The 18,034-nt window shown below is 36.9% G+C and overlaps 1 protein-coding gene across 2 annotated transcripts; it reads right to left on the reverse strand.

Annotated features, from left to right (window-relative positions):
* Positions 1-132: 132 nt before the first annotated feature.
* pde6c (phosphodiesterase 6C, cGMP-specific, cone, alpha prime) lies at positions 133-16,429 on the reverse strand. Of its 2 annotated transcripts, none has more exons than XM_058061805.1 (23): positions 15,817-16,429; positions 14,266-14,418; positions 12,726-12,815; positions 12,501-12,641; positions 12,353-12,427; positions 12,210-12,274; positions 12,069-12,135; positions 11,944-11,991; positions 11,708-11,857; positions 10,294-10,437; positions 10,126-10,191; positions 8,590-8,745; positions 8,399-8,506; positions 8,075-8,184; positions 7,907-7,994; positions 7,724-7,824; positions 7,459-7,566; positions 7,322-7,385; positions 4,670-4,744; positions 4,502-4,585; positions 4,168-4,321; positions 1,070-3,079; positions 133-866 (listed from the first exon to the last, which is right to left on the reverse strand). In XM_058061805.1, exons 1-22 carry the CDS (start codon positions 16,282-16,284, stop codon positions 3,039-3,041), a joined length of 2,556 nt encoding a protein of 851 aa, XP_057917788.1. In that variant the 5' UTR covers positions 16,285-16,429; the 3' UTR covers positions 133-866; positions 1,070-3,038. The 2 variants fall into 2 exon arrangements, with proteins under 2 accessions (XP_057917788.1, XP_057917787.1); XM_058061804.1 differs by having other exon boundaries at positions 1,070-3,082; positions 15,817-16,428.
* Positions 16,430-18,034: the final 1,605 nt, after the last annotated feature.

The following is an 18,034-nucleotide window of genomic DNA, read 5'->3' on the forward strand; positions in this document are numbered from 1 at the left end:
GTTATTAACAACAAAAGTACAAGTGAAATTGTGCAATTATCAGGATAAATAAGGGGAAAAATACTAGGACAGGGCAGGGGAAAAATAATAAAAATTTCAAGCTAACCTCCAAATAAGGAGGGTTAAAAAATGTTGATTTTTTTCTTGAAAAATGACAACTTTGTCTTGTGTTATTACAACCTAAATGAAAAAATTGTTTTGGTAAAACTACATGCTGGTTTTATTGTTGTTATTAACAACAGAAGTACAAGCGAAATTGTGTAATCATCAGGATAAATAAGGGGAAAAACACTCGGACAGGGCAGGGGAAAAATAATAAAAATTTCAAGCTAACCTCCAAATAAGGAGGGTTAAAAAAATGTAGATTTTTTTTCTTGAAAAATGACAACTTTTTCTTGTGTTATTACAACCTAAATGAAAAAATTGTTTTCGTAAAATTACATGCTGGTTTTATTGTTGTTATTAACATTATAATCTTAGTTTTGAATGACGTTCTTCCTTCTTTTTTTGAGCAGAAAATGGTTCTGAACAAGCCTTTATTCTAGAAGTACAAGCGAAATTGTGTAATCATCAGGATAAATAAGGGGGAAAACACTCGGACAGGGCAGGGGAAAAATAATAAAAATTTCAAGCTAACCTCCAAATAAGGAGGGTTAAAAAAAATGTTGATTTTTTCTTGAAAAATGACAACTTTGTCTTGTGTTATTACAACCTAAATGAAAAAAAAAAATTGGTAAAATTACATGCTGGTTTTATTGTTGTTATTAACAACAGAAGTACAAGCAAAATTGTGTAATCAGCAGGGTAAATAAGGGGGAAAATACGAGGACAGGGCAGGGGAAAAATAATAAAAAATTCAAGCTAACCTCCAAAAAAATGTTGATTTTTTCTTGAAAAATGACAACTTTGTCTTGTGTTATTACAACCTAAATGAAATTTTTTTGTTGGGTAAAATTACATGCTGGTTTTATTGTTATTAACAACAGAAGTACAAGCAAAATTGTGTAATCATCAGAATAAATAAGGGGAAAAACACTCAGACAGGGCAGAGGAAAATTTTCAAGCTAACCTCCAAATAAGGAGGGTTAAAAAAATGTTGATTTTTTCTTGAAAAATGACAATTTTTGTCTTGTGTTATTATAACCTAAATAAAAAATTTTTTTGGTAAAATTACATGCTGGTTTAATTATTATTAAATTACTTATTGAATTTTCTTCCCCTTTTTTTTGAGCATTTTGAAAATGTTTTTTTGAAAGAAAGTCCGTGTTTCAGTGATAGGTGTCGGTGACTCGACAAGCACAAAGCCACTTTTACGTCCATAAAGACGGCGAGAGCGTCGGGATGTCGAACAGATCCAGACACGGTTGAATTGGACGGGGTGGGGGGGTGGATGGGGGGGGATCAGAAGCAATCCCCTTATCCTCTTTTCCTGCGAGGCTCATCCAGCTTTGGAGCCTGAAAGATCCTTGCACGATATGTGACTAAAAAGGAAGTGCGCTTGTTGCCGTTAAGCCTTGTGGCGGGTTGCCCAAGTTCACTCTTTGTCTAACCTTCAGGTGTGTGCGACCAAGCGCACCTTTTTTGGTTAGTGTACGATAAAAACAAACACAGCTGATCACGTTCAACTCCGTGGAGACGTTTTATTTGCTTATTACACACAAACTCATGACCGGTTATCCATACATAAGAGTACGTGAAAACAAAAAACATGAAACAGTACACACATATATAAGCGTCTCGGGTTGTGAAATGATGTCGTCTGGGTGCATGTTTGAGCACCTTTTTGGCTCCTCAATCAGGTAGCTGTAAAGCTGCGCTGATAGGATTAGAGACCTTTGATTGATGTCTCATTGATTAGCGGGGAACATGTTGTGTAAGAGGAGGCTTGTTGCTAAAAAAAAAAAAAAGATTTTTTTTTGGGGGGGGGGGGGGGGACTCTTGAGCTTTGGCCTAATCGATAGTGCTCATACAGTAGATGTGTCACATTCTCAACACGGTACATTTTGATAAGGCTTTGCTAGCTTTTGCTACTTTTTCTACTGAAGCTCAAATCCATTTTATTCCTCAATTCAGTGAAATTATGCATAATTTTTGGATTGATATAACATTAGCGTTGATCTCTCACTTAAAATATATTTTCCCCCTCCTTATAATATTATGATTTGATGATAAAAAAAAATTTTCAAAAAATTTTTTTTCAAAAAAAAATTTTCAAAATTTTTTTTCCCAAAAAAATTTTCTTGTATGATTTTTATCTATTAAATTTATGAAATTTCTTATTTTCAATAAATTGTGACATTTTTTCCCGGTTCTGTCAATGACAACTATTTTGTAGATAGCATGTTTTTTTCCGTATAATATCACAAATATATTCATGTAAAATTGTGATTTTATGTTGAAAATTTTTTATATTTTAACATTTTTGTCGTTTTTGTAAGCTCACTCATAAAGTTACGAGTTTTGTCCGGTCGTCTGACAATTTTTTTTTTGGACAATTAATGCAAGTTAGTTAATTAATGCAAGACTTATTTTTCCTTCTTGAAAAGTTATTGAAATTATATTGTTACAAATATATTCTTGTTTCTCCTCGCAACATTACAACTTCCTTAAATTATATTTTCGCTATCTCATAAACGTACATTTTTTTCCTCATAAAATGCTTGTAAGATTACAAAATGTACTCGTATAATTATTATAATGACCCCACCCTTCATGCACGGTTGGCCGCTGCCCATACAGCAGCAACTCGATGCAACTAGACAATGCGCTAACCGGCTAGCAACATTACGTGAAGAGGTGGGGGGGGGGGGGCGGGGTTTGGATGATTGCAAGATCCGTTGATTCTGTCCGAAGAAGGGGAAACATCCCATCGTCCAACATGTCCTCAATAAATTCCCACAGTGTTCTTCGTCGTTTGTGATTATTCCCTCCTCAGGCAGGTCTAGGAGACTACAAGTGGTCTAGGTTGGACTTGACCTAACCAGGAAGTACTATGGCTCCGAGCCGAAGGCTGAAACAGTCCATATCTCCAGAGGAAGTTAGCAGACGGAACACGTTTTTGACTTCCCTTCTCCACCACCTGCTGGAAAATAAAGATACGTATTATTTAATTAGCTACCATAAAATTTGTTCAATATATACAATTTTTGGCCCATGTTGAGATCTCGCATACGGCTTCAAACATGCAAAATATGAACATAATCGGAATAATACTCTCGCCGATGTTCTGTGAACAAAAAATATCGGCAGGCTGTCATCGATAAATCCGATGTTTGCATCGACTTTTCTATTTTTGCACATATTAGTTGCTAATTCCCAGAAAAGTGAAGTGAGTTTTATGTCAGAAAATTCCTCATAATGTTACATAATTATTCTTATAAATTTACCGCTTTTTTACTCACGATATTGTGACTTCATAGTCTAAAAATTGCAATTTTTTCCTTAAAATTTGTTCCGGAAAAATGACTTTTTTCCTCATCACATTATTACAATTGGAAATTCTTGTACAATTACATAATTTCGCTTGAAATTTAGTAACAAAAAACAAAAAAAATATTCCTTATAATATTCCGATATCAGTCAGAAAATTACAACATCAAGGACAAACAAAAATTTTGTTTGTCCTTGTTTTTTCAATGTTACGATATTCCAATCGTAAAATTAAATTTATTTTGAAATTCATAAAATCACTTTTTTTGGGTCGTAATATTACGATATCACAAAGGGAAAATAACATTTACCTTGAAATGTAAATTTATTCTCGTAAAACTACAACTTTTTGTAATCCAAATTTTTCTCGTAATATCACAAAATTATTCTCATCAAATTAGAAATTTCAACTCAAAATTGCAACCTTTTCCCTCAGGATATTATGATTTGTATGTTTTTTGTGTGCAATTTGTTTATAATATTAAGTTTGTTGGAACCTTAGTTAGCATACACCTCGGTTACCGTATTTTTCCTTGGTTTACATACACTTCCCAGTTAGCGGACAATATAGCGTACGTTCCTTTGTGTTATTAATACAATGTACGAGTCCGGCTGTGTTTAGCACAAAACATGCCTGTTAGCATCATTTTAGCATTTAGCCGTTAGCATCATCAGCGGTTGACTCTTTTGTTATGTGCGAACTAACACAGTTAACTCCACAAAGATTTTTCCTATCACCTTTCCTGGCTTCCTCCTCTTCCAGTTTCTTCTTCTGGTCCTCGATGGCCTTCATTTTGGCGTTGTACACCTCGGCCAGCTCGTTCCAATGCGAGCGGTTGTTGTTGAGGCCGTCAAACATGGGCTGGATCTCCTTGTGGAACCTGGAGAACTCCTTGCAGGGGAAAAAAAAAAACACAAGGTGAACGGAGGGTATGTACGTGAACATGTATGTTCTTGTCCAAGTGGACTTTTTGATGTATGGCAAATAGAAATTCTTCCACCGGTTCAAGTCAGTGCATGGTGACAGTTTGTATTTTTTTTTGACAGATTTTGACATTTTGAAGGATATTACCTTGTACACAAATGAGCACACAAAGTCAATGAAACCGCACTGCATCTTGGGTAGCTGTTCGGCGCAGTTTCTGTCCATCATGGGCTACAACAGGGACACATAAAAAGCTCTTTAGTTGATAATTTTTTTTTTTAAATGGACAAAAAGAATAAAAATGTGATTATTTACAATTGGCTGCTGGTCCAAAACTGATCTCTCCAGATCTCCTTGCTCCCAGAATTCAGCGGCGACCATCAGCGCCACCTACAAAACACAAAAAAATCCCGATGTTTGCATCAACTTTTCTATTTTTGCACAAGTTGGTTGCTAATTCCCAGAAAAGTGAAGTGAGTTTTATCTCGGAAAATTCCTCATAATATTACATAATTATTCTTGTAAATTTACCATTTTTGTGATTTCATAGTCAAAAATTGCAAATTTTTCCTTGAAATTTGTTCCTGAAAAATGACTGTTTTCCTCATCATATTATTACAATTGCAAATTCTTGTACAATTACATAATTTCGCTTGAAATTTTGTAAAAAAAAAACAAAAAAAACCTTTCCTTATAATATTCCGATATCAGTCAGAAAATAACAACATCTTGCTTGAAATGTGTAATTTTTTTCTTGCAAAAATTTCTTGCAAAAGTTAAGTTACAATATCATAAACGTGGGTTTCGGCAGTAGTCCGGAGGTCCTCGGGAGCACTTGGGAGTGTGACCCATCACAGCGGACCAACTACAGACAATTAGTTGGACATACATGGTAAGTCAGGGGTCTCTTGACTGTAGCTTTAGGGTTTATTGATTTATGATCAACTCCTATACCGACAAAAAATATCGTCAGGCTGTCACCTTTAAATCCGATGTTTGCATCGACTTTTCTATTTTTGCACAAGTTGGTTGCTAATTCCCGGAAAAGTGAAGTGAGTTTTATCTCAGAAAATTCCTCATAATATTACATAATTATTCCTGTAAATTTACCGCTTTTTTTTTACTCACAATATTGTGATTTCATAGTCTAAAAATTGCACATTTTTCCTTGAAAAATGACTTTTTTCCTCATCACATTTTTACAATTGGAAATTCTTGTACAATTACATAATTTTGCTTGAAATTTATTAAAAAAAAACAAAAAAACCCCCCGTTCCTTATAATATTCCGATATCAGTCAGAAAATAACATCTTGCTTGAAATGTTTAATTTTTTTTCTTGCAAAAATTAAGTTTGTCCTCGTTTTTCCATTGTTACAATATCATAAAAGTGGGTTCGGCAGTAGTCCGGAGGTCCTCGGGAGCACTTGGGAGTGTTACCCATCACAGCAGACCAACTACAGACCATTTTGGAAAGCCAAGGAAATACAGCTGGAATAGGTGCAGAATCTGGAAGATCTAGAAATGTTTCTGTGCGGGTTATTGTGTGTCGCTGCTCTATGGGAGTCCCCAACTCCCGTAGACCCATCACAGACCATTAGTTGGACATACATGGTAAGTCCGGGGTGCACAGTTGTGCTTAATCAAGCACAGCCTGAAATCTGATCAACCTTTCACCGATCTATTTCTTTGGCAGCCAACGCAGACCAAAGTATTGGGACACTCAAGTAATCAATGACATAATCAATGACGGGGTGTTGGGCTAACACTCTGTTAGTTCTTCTTGCAACAAGTTGCTTTGTTTTAGAATAGAATACAATAAGTCAATAGAATTAGTCAATGGGGGAATTCAAGACAATTTACTGTCCTGGATATCCCTGTCCTTTTTGTTTCTTTTTTGAGGCAGTGTGGCACAAATGATGGTTTCCCCACACATTCTTCCAGCAAGTTGCTGGAAGATCTAGAATCTGGAAGATCTAGAAAGGTTTCTGTGCGGGTTATTGTGTGTCGCTACTCTACGGGAGTCCACGCAGAAAAATGAGCAAAAGTTCCCATTTATACAGATTAAATTGTAAAATTTTTACATACAATGCATGGCTGTTTTTTTTAAATTTACTTCATTATTTGATGTACTATTTGATGTACTAGTTTGTATTCGCAATTGTTATGTTGAAGAGTCAGAAGCACAAGCTGTAAGCAACGATTTATATTTTAAATGTCTTAGCTGTGTTTATTTTGTGTAAGTAAGTGGTTATCTGTGTAGCATTATAGAGTGTGCATACAGGGAGCGGGGTGCAAATTATAAGCTAACCGATGTTTGGAGTTGCTAATAGCCTTCTTCCACCATCAGTCAGTGGTCTATCAAGTTTTATAAACAATGTTGTGCCATTTAGCATTTAGTAAATGCTGATTTATGTTATCGCTCCGAGTTCATACATGGTAAGTCAAGGGTCTCTCGACTGTAGCTTTAGGGTTTATTGATTTATGATCAACTCCTATAGCGACAAAATTGAAAAGTGGGGTTCGGCAGTAGTCCGGAGGTCCTCGGGAGCACATCACAGTGGACCAACTACAGACCATTTTGGAAAGCCAAGGAAATACAGGTGGAATAGGTGCAGAAGCTGGAAGATCTAGAAAGGTTTCTGTGCGGGTTATTGTGTGTCGCTGCTCTACGGGAGTCCACAACAAAAAATTAGCAAAAGTCAGATTAAATTGTAGAATTTTTCACATACAATGCATGGCTATTTTTTTTTAAATTTTACTTCATTATTTGATGTACTAGTTTGTATTCGCAATTGTTGCTTTGGCTCAGTACTTTTGTTACATTTTGCGTTCCATTTCATATTGAATATGATGAGTTATAGAGTAATACTGCAGTTCAACTCCCGTGCATGCTTTCCTGGCGCCACCTCTGAGGTATATTTTTTTTCCCACCCGACACATGTTGGAAGGTGCCAAAGCCACCCACCTTGCTCTGCACTTCCCAGGGTTTGGTGATGGCTGACAGGTCACAGCCGGTCATCATCATCGCCCTTGGGGTTGAGAGGACAAAAACACGATGTGACTTCTGCGCTGAAAATTTATTCACGATTTGATGTCGCTTACATGATAATCTCCTTTCTGATGGGGTTGTTAGAAACATACGCCGTTGCCTCTTTTTCGTCCGTCATTGGCTCGGTGGCGTTCACAATGTTCTGGAACATGGTTCTTTTTCTGCACGAGAACATGAAGTCAAATGAATTGAAAAATTCAACAATTATTCAAATAGTGGCAGGTAAATTCCCCACAAACTGCAGTAACTGTAATACATATTTTACACAGTGAAGCATTGGTTAGAATAGAATATATTGAATATTTAAATATTATTTACTTGAAGTAAAGTGCCAAATCAGTTGCAATGATGCAGACGTCAAACAAGTGCTGCACGGTCTCAAACTGACGCTTCTGAAGGTTGCAGAAGATGTTCAGACTCTGCAAAACGGTGTCCAAAACACGGCATATTATTAACAATGAACAGTAGTATAGTTTGTAGTGTTCACAAATACAATCACACCTCGTCGCCCATCAGGGTTTTGCTAAATTCCAAGTGGTGCCTTTCCATAATCGACGAGCCGTGAAGTTTGGCCAGAGGAGATGCACTCCTGCAGATTATTAAAAAAACAAAACAACACAACAATGACATAAAAACGCCGCAGATATAGAATATTAGTTGTGGACTTGCTTTGTCTGGTATAGGTTGTTGGTGCCTCTGTGGTCAATATCGTGACAGAACGCAGCGGCAACCATGGCGAAGGCATCCAGATCAGAATAGTACTTCCTCAGCCTCCCTGTCTGTACATGGGAAAAGATGTTTGATTCCAAAAAAGGACCGGGTCACTCCAATGGGTCACTCTAAACTTGCCAATATTTTTTTGCAAATCCACAATACAAATATCTTGAAAATAATTAAACAATGTACTAATCGTAATGATATATAGTAATGCAAGCATATGCAGAAGTACTACTACTACTACTAAACCTCGAGTATTTCGACTTAATGAGTTACCTGGAGCAGGCAAAACATGGTGTGACCCACGTTGAAACCGTGCCGCCAGTTGTGGTAGGTAATGGATCGGTAACCCTTCCTCACCGTGTACATCCAGCGAGTGAGCGTCTGTGTTGGGGGGGGGGACGTTGATGCACATAAGTCCCATGTCCGATATCGTAAGAACATTCCATTTGTCTGAACGCTCTCACCTCGGCTGGAACTTTAAACTTTTCAACCACTCCGAGTTCGAAAAACATGCGAATGCCGGCTTTGATGAGGTCAAACTCGGAGACCGGGAAATCGCTGAAGCCGAAGTTGTACAGGTTCTCGCCGTTGATGTTGTCTGCCGGTGGGCAGGTTCCTCTCTGAACACGAACGGGACGATTCAACAATAGATCGGTATACTTTGCAACCGATTACATCATGCAAAACTCAAGTTAATCTAGTTATTCTTAGTTAACCCTTTAATGTTTCCATAGGAAAAGTTCTGTTATTACATTGTGGAACTCGAACAGTCCGTCCATATATATATGTACATCTATGCATCCATTCAGCTATACATTAAATTCTCATAGACAAAAAACAAACTGCTAGTTTTACAATGGAACTCTAACTTAAACAATGTATCTATACATCCTTTCGTTCCATCTGTCCATTTCTCAGTTTAACTTCCATAGTCCACACGAAGTACGACTGCTACTACTTTTAAGCAACGGAATTGTACTTCCAATCTATCCGTCCATCTTTACATTTGTCGGTTCATCCATTCATTCAATTTCCATTGACAAAAAGTCAACAAAGAACCATCTTCTTTCCTCTTCTGCTTTGACCATCTATATCTATATTTCCATATCGCTATTTGTTCATCCATTCATCAAACTTCTAGACGAAAAGTCGAAGGTTAATTTCCACCCGGATAGCTTTATGAAACTCTACTTTAACCAGTTCATCTATCTGCCCTTCCGTCCATCCATGTATATATCCAGTCAATCCACCAGTCTAATTTCCATAGACAAAAAAATCAAGACTACGAACAAGCTAATTTTCTCCCTCATTACCTCCGATATTCCGCTATGTAAATCAGTCTCTATCTATTCATCCGTATATCTTTCCATCAAATCTTCCGTAGTCCACACAAAGTACGACTGCTACTACTTTTTGTACTTTCAATCTATCCGTCCATCTTTACATTTGTCGGTCCATCCATTCATTCAATTTCCATTGACAAAAAGTCAACAAAGAACTTCTTTCCTTCTCTGCTTTGACCATCTATATCTATATTTCCATATCGATATATTTGTTCATCCGTCCATCAAACTTCTCGATGAAAAATCGAAGGTTTTTTTCCACCCGGATAGCTTTATGAAAGTCTACTTTAACCAGTTCATCTATCTGCCCTTCCGTCCATCAATGTATATATCCACTCAATCCACCAGTCTAATTTCCATAGACAAAAAAATCTAAACACAATTTCCCAGTTTTTCTTTATATAAACTGGGGATCATTTTATTCAAATTAACCGTCTGTTCATCCATCCATTCGATTTCCATAGGCAAAAAAAAATCAAGACTAAGAACAAGCTAATTTTCTCCCTCAATACCTTTGATATTCCGCTATGTAAATCAGTCTCTATCCATTCATCCGTATATCTTTCCATCAAATCTTCCCACCGTCCATACATTTCATCGTTTAAATCATGTCATTTCCAAATCGAAAAGCGAAGTATCCATTTAAATCTCGCTTACCAATAGTTTGTACATCTCTTTCTGGTCGCAGTCTTCAGGCTCGCTATCAAACTTTTCTTTGGTGTTCTGCGTATCAAAATAGAAAGAAAGAAAAAACAGACAAAGGCTTTTTAGTGTTCAGTGTTTTCTGACTTGGATGTGGCCTTAGACTTAAAAGGAAATCCTGACCAGGATGGACTGCATCTCAGTATCCGTACACTTGGTCTGGTACATGAGCATCTCCTGGGCGATGTCTTTCCTGTGCTCCATGCGGTTGAGTCTGTCATAGGTGTCACAGTTAAGCACGGACCAGCCCAGGAACTGGGTCAGGGCCTGTGGGATGCACAGCGGATGTACAAAATAAGTTTAAAAAAAAAAGGCTTAGGGGATGTAAGAAAAGATGAAGGAAAAAAAGGATGTGAGAGGATGTTTCGCAAACTCATCGAAATGCCTCAGTAATGAACCTCATTAAGTGGCAAATTTGTTTAGATACTTTCATTCATTCATTTTCTACCGTTTATCCTCACAAGGGTCACATGGCAGCTGTCTTCGGGCGAGAGGCGGCGTACACTCTCAATCACAGGGCACATATAGACAAACAACCATTCACACTCACATTCATATCTATGGAGTCGCTAATTAAGCATGTTTTTGGAATGTGGGAAAAAAACGGAGTACCCGGAGAAAACCCACGCATGCACAGGGAGAACATGCAAACTTCAAACAGAGATGGCCGAGGGTGGGATCGAACTAGGGTCTACTAGCTGTGGGGCCTGCGCGCTAACCACACTACCACTGTGCAACCAAGAAGCCCTGTAAATGTTACATTAATTCATTCATTCATTCATTTTTTACCGCTTATCCTCACGAGGGTCGAGGGGCGGCGTACACTGTGGACTGGTGGCCAGCCAATCACAGGGCACATATAGACAAACAACCATTCACACTCACATTCATACCTATGGACAATTTGGAGTCGCTAATTAACCTAGCATGTTTTTGGAATGTGGGAGGAAACCGGAGTACCGGGAAGAACACACGCATGCACGGGGAGAACATGCAAACTCCACACAGAGATGGCCCTGGGGGTGGGATTGAACCCGGGTCTCCTAGCTGTGAGACCTGTGCGCTAACCACTTTACCGCCATGCTAAACGTAAACATTGAGTCATTTTCTACCGCTTATCCTCACGAGGGTTGCATGGGTGCTGGAGCCTATCCCAGGTGGCGTACACTCTGGACTGGTCGCCAGCCAGCCAATCACAGGGCACATATAGACAAACAACCATTCACACTCACATTCATACCTATGGACAATTTGGAGTCGCTAATTAACCTAGCATGTTTATGGAATGTGCGACGAAACCGGAGTACCCGGAGAAAACCCACGGAAAGAACATGCAAACTCCACACAGAGATGGCCCTGGGCGTGGGATTGAACCCCGGGTAACCTAGCTGTGAGGTCTGCGTGCTAACCACTCTACCACCGTGCAACCTGTTTAGACACTTTTCTTCCATTAATTCTTCTATCCCAATGGAGAATGACATTGGGAACAAATGGACAGATCTGTTTGCGGAATATTCCGCGGCAAGGGAACCGATACCTCGGTAATCTGCTCATCGTATTCGTCGAAGGGTTTTCCGTCTTTCCTGTTGAAGAAAGTAGCGATTCCTACAATTTCTTCCTTTTTGTTGACGATAGGCAACGACAGGCAGTTCTTGATGATGAAACCCGTTTCATCCACTGCCTCTTTCTGGTGGAGAGACGGCAGACGCCATTTTGGTTTAGCATTTACTGTTTTTCAATGTATGGATTTAAAAAAAAGTAGAATCCACAAACCTGGAAAGTGAAGAAATCATCTGCAGCCACGTTCATCATGTTGCAGATCTGCAAAAAAACACGATTTTTTTTTTTTTTTACTTCATTCCACTTGCTTTAAATTCACTTCTGTGTGGAAGACCTACAAATCCGTTCTCAGCTACGTAGGTCGGTAGTCCGCTAACCAGAGCCCAATGATCTGCCGGAGGACCACTGAAAGACATAGATAGAACACCTTAATAATAATAAAATAATAATAAATAATAATTTTTAGTCATTACACTCACGGTATGACTTTAATTTCCTCTTTGCCCTCCAGGAGGTAATCGATTATCTTATAAAAGTTGATTTCCTGAATTTTAAATAAAGTGAAAATAAGACCTTGTGGACCAAAAAAGACAACAAAGACTCTTTGATAGGACTTCATTACCCTTCCATCTGGAGTTTTTGGTCCTTTATATGGTTCTACGTCTCCAAGTTTCACCGGCCATTCATCGTAGAATTCCTAGTCAAGGTAACAAAACGATTATTCAAGGTATTCGTATTTGCAGTTCCGTTGGTTCTTCATCGAGTCCAACCTTCTCTTTGGTCATATCCAAGAGACCAACTGAGTATCTTTCGCATAGAAGGTAGGTCCTCACGGTGTAGAGCGCTTTGTGGAACTGCCTCTCGATGTCCGTCAATTCTTCGAAAACTTTGCTGGCCGACCAAAGCAGAACCTTTGAATGGGGGAATCGGAATTTGACTTAAACATCACAGATAGATGGAGATGGATTTCAGATTTCAAGGGTGGAGAAGTTCACCTGACTCCTCCTGGACTCCACATTGAACATGTAGTTGGTGTGAAACTGCAGTGCGATGACTTGAGCAAAGGTCATATACTTGTGGAAGAGCTGAGGACAAACATATTAATGATGACACTCAACACTAATAGACAACATGTTTGGATGATCATTTCTCAGTTTCTTGATGATGCCGCATTTGGAAGCAATCGGTGCCAAATCGTTACTGCCGGTTCTGTTGCTGATACCCCGATATTTTCATGACTGGATAAACAAGGCTAGTCATCATTGAATGTCAATTGTCGATGGATATTAGTCCTACATTTGAAACACTTCTATGCTAGGACTACGTTAAAAAGCCATAGCATTTCAGTATGTGGAATCAAACTATGGAATGGATTGAGTAAGACCCTCAAACAATGCACAACGATGAGCCAATTCAAGAAACAATACAAGCAGTTGATGTTTGCTAAATACAAGGATGAAGAGTCTTGAACCAGTCATGATGTGCTATATATATCACTATATTGACACTTACTATGGTACACATTATGTCATTGGATGCTCATATCACCTTGTAAAAAAACTTAAACTATATTAGGAAAGCAGGAAGTGAACAAATGTAATAAAAAATAATTAAAAAAAAGAAAAAACGTAAACTATATTAGGAAAGCAGGAAGTGAACAAATGTAATAAAAACAATTTAAAAAACAAAAAACTTAAACTATATTAGGAAAGCAGGAAGTGAACAAATGTAATAAAAATAATAAAAAAAAACAAAAAAAACAAAAAAAACTTAAACTATATTAGGAAAGCAGGAAGTGAACAAATGTAATTAAAAATAATTAAAAAAAACCTTAAACTATATTAGTAAAGCAGGAAGTGAACAAATGTAATAAAAAATAATTTAAAAAAACAAAAAAAAAACTTAAACTACATTAGGAAAGCAGGAAGTGAACAAATGTAATTAAAAAATAATAAAAAAAACTTAAACTATATTAGGAAAGCAGGAAGTGAACAAATGTAATAAAAAATAATAAAAAAAAAACCCCAAAACCTTAAACTATATTAGGAAAGCAGGAAGTGAACAAATGTAATTAAAAAATAATTAAAAAAAACCTTAAACTATATTAGGAAAGCAGGAAGTGAACAAATGTAATTAAAAAATAATTAAAAAAAAACTTAAACTATATTAGGAAAGCAGGAAGTGAACAAATGTAACAGTTACTGATTGTAAAAGTACCAGATGGAGGGGTAGGATTTAATAAGCTTTGCTTCTTCCTACTCCTTTTGGACATGTGGAACTGTGAACTGATTAAGTGATGCATTCAATTGTCATCTGATGCATGTTCAAATGAAATTAAATTACCATTACCATTACCATTTTCAGATGTGTTTCAGCAACTCTCCCAATAAATAGCTAGCGTCCCACAGCAATGTGTGACTACTGACTGTTTTCCATTGTTATTTAACTTACTATCAAATAGCAACAGATAAAAAATCCACTAAAACATATTCTGTATAATAATAATAATAATAATAATAATATTGCCAGCCGTACCGCTTCATCCTCCGGAGTGAAGTGAGGCGCTCCGATCTTGTTGAGCGCCATGACAACCCCAAGGCACTCTTTGTCGGCCACTAGAGGGAACGTGAGCATGCATTTGGTCGTGTAGCCTGTCTGCTTGTCCACAAAGTCGCAGAACTTTTTATTCTGTGGGAAGGGAGGACAGTTGGTACAAATTAATTAGTTAATTAATTAACGACAGATTCACCACAGCAGATTTATTTCTTTTCCACAATGAATCTTGCCTGGATTTTTTTTTAAACATTAATAAACGCTGATTAGTTTGTCATGTCAGTCGTCAACCTTGATGTTCCAGCAGACTTTAATTACTTTTTAAAAAAAACAAACAAACATCCAAGCGCTTCCATTGTAATATTCAAATAATAATAATTTTTTTCTGCTTTATTTATTGTCCACAAATTGAGCTTCCATATTGTTTGGGTAAATAAACGATTTGAGGACACTTTTAGAAGAGAGCCGCCTTTTTATATCCCCGTTTAAGAGCATTAGCAACACAAACATACACATCATTAGGTACGCTTGCGCAATCAGATTCAATGCAAGCATTGGAAGATACCATCGATACATTACCATCGATATTATTACCAGATAGAAAGCAGGAAGTGAACAAATGTAACAGTTAATGATTGTAAAAGTACCATATATATATATATATATATATCACTATATTGACAGTTACTATGGTACCCATTATGTCATTGGATGCTCATATCACCTCGTACTTTGGTACGTGACAAAAATAAAATAAAATAAAATTTTAATTTTTTATTATATTAAGAAAGCAGGAAGTGAACAAATGTATTATTGATTGTACCATATATATATATATATTTATCTATATATATATCACTATATTGACACTTACTATGGTACGCATTATGGTCATATCACCTCGTACTTTGGTACGTGACAAAAATAAAATAAAATAAATTTTTTAATTTTTTTATTATATATAGGAAAGCAGGAAGTGAACAAATGTAACAGTTATTGATTGTACCATATATATATATTACTATATTGACACTTAATATGGTACCCATTATGGTCATATCACCTCGTACTTTGGTACGTGACAAAAATAAAATAAAATAATTTTTTTAATTTTTTCATTATATTAGGAAAGCAGGAAGTGAACAAATGTAACAGTTACTGATTGTACCATGTACCATGATTGTACGATGTGCATTATAAAAAAAAAAACAAAAAAAACAAACTTAAATTGTATTATGGACGTACTTCGGTACGGTAAAATAAAAAATATAAATAATAAAAAATAAATAATAAAAATAATAAATAATAAAACTAATAAAAAATAATATAATAAAAATAACAAAAATAATAAAAATAACAGGAGGTAACAATAATAAACCAATTGTATAACTAATACCAAATAAACACAGCAATAATCAGTATATTCAATCCAATGATAATAAATGATAGTAATGTGAACCAATATTAATATATATGAAAATAATATTTTAAATTGGATGGTTGGAACCATCGTCAGGACTCCATACTGCTCACCTGAGTGACATCAGGAATGTTTTGGGGTTTTTTGGACTGTGCGGTGAATCCGACAATACCCATATCGATGGGGAACACAATCTCAGTCTGAGGGTGGACCAGGTTGGCGTCGTATTTCGATGTCGGCGTCACGTCGAAGAGACAAGTGGCGAGCTCGGGCGTCCCGTTCCTGGAGCGGCACAGGTAAAAGCTGACCCGGTCGGCTTGCAGAATGAGCGCCAACCTCTGCAGCACCTTATGGAGGGACTCCTCCAACGGACCTTGCTTTTGCATCTCCTGGACCAACTCGAAGATGATAGCCGACTCCAGTAACAAGTTGACATCCTTAATGGAGGCAATGTCTGTCGCCGGTATTGTGGTCGAGAAAGCGGCGGACAAGGCTTCCGCCCGCAGTTTCTTATCAAAATACTCTTTCGCAAACTGCGGGTTGTTCTCCAGATATTTCTCCACGCTGCCTTGATCGGCCATTTTTGAAAATGTCTTCAAACTTTCTTCCTTATAGAAGCATCACCTGCACAGGGAAGTTTTACAAAAATTTAAATGTTCCTACAAGGCTGATTGCATCCTCCTGCACGGTCCCTAAAGGGAGTCACTGATGTTGTACCAGGACATACTGAGGCTTAGAGGCTGAAAGGATCAAAGTAGCCGCTAATTAATGTGACGTCATGCCATTAAAAGCCCTGCTCTAAGCGTCCTTAACCCAGCAAATCCCAGCGCTGATCATTTTATATCCTGCCTGTGCGGAGGAGGATGCAAGGGAAAGTCAGTGAAGGTGTTGATGCAGCCACGGGTAGGCGACATGGATGCTAACGGGCGTGGTCCGTTGGGATAACTTCGAGACAATAAAATTGCTGACTTGGATCCATAAAACAATAAAAAAAATATTGTTCTTTGTATCAAAATAACTACTATTTTTTTGGAGTCCAGTAATTAGAATTGAGTGACGATTAGCCTTTTATGAGTCAAGCTAATGTTACTGAGACAATATTAAAATTAGCATAAACTTTAGCATTAGCATAACCTCAATTATGAAGTAGTAGTAGTAGTAAAACGTCTGTATTTTGTAACTTGTTACCATTATTATGGTAATTAAGCCTCAATGGAGGGAAGTTAGTCCATTTCTACAGGCTTAGCATTAGCTTTAGCATTAGCACAATTTCGTATTTTAGCTTTAGTATAGCCATGATGCTGTTGATGCTGTATTAATACTTTAGAGCATAATATTGAGTGCTGATTAGCCGTTTATGAGTCAAGCTAATATTAATATTAGCATAACCTCAATTATGAAGCCACAGTAGTAAAACGTCTGTATTTTGTATTTCATTGGAGGGAAGTTAGTCAATTTCTACAGGCTTAGCATTAGCTTTAGCATTAGCACAATTTCGTATTTTAGCTTTAGTATAGCCATGATGCTATTGATGCTGTATTAATACTTTAGAGCATAATATTGAGTGCTGATTAGCCGTTTGAGTCAAGCTAATACTAATATTAGCATAAACTTTAGCATAACCTCAATTATAAAGCCACAGTAGTAAAACGTCTGTATTTTGTATTTAAATTATTATGGTAATTAAGCCTCATTGGAGGGAAGTTAGTCAATTTCTAACGGCTTAGCATTAGCTTTAGCATTAGCACCATTTAGATTGACAGAGTAATTTAGCTTCAGTATAGCCATGATGCTATTGATGCTGTATTAACGTTGATACTTTAGAGCATAATATTGAGTGACGATTAGCCGTTTATGAGTCAAGCTAATATTGTTAGCATAAACTTTAGCATTAGCATAACCTCAATTATGAAGCCACAGTAGTAAAACGTCTGTATTTTGTATTTCATTGGAGGGAAGTTAGTCAATTTCTACAGGATTAGCATTAGCTTTAGCATTAGCACAACTTCGACTGACAGAGTATATTAGCTTTAGTATAGCCATGATGCTATTGATGCTGTATTAACGTTGATATTTTAGAGCATAATATTGAGTGACGATTAGCCGTTTATGAGTCAAGCTAATATTAATATTAGCATAACCTCAATTATGAAGCCACAGTAGTAAAATGTCTGTATTTTGTATTTCATTGGAGGGAAGTTAGTCAATTTCTACAGGATTAGCATTACCTTTAGCATTAGCACAACTTCGACTGACAGAGTATATTAGCTTTAGTATAGCCATGATGCTATTGATGCTGCATTAACATTGATACTTTAGAGCATAATATTC

The sequence above is a fragment of the Doryrhamphus excisus genome, chromosome 22 (genome assembly GCF_030265055.1).
Source record: "Doryrhamphus excisus isolate RoL2022-K1 chromosome 22, RoL_Dexc_1.0, whole genome shotgun sequence".
Lineage (NCBI taxonomy): Eukaryota > Metazoa > Chordata > Actinopteri > Syngnathiformes > Syngnathidae > Doryrhamphus > Doryrhamphus excisus.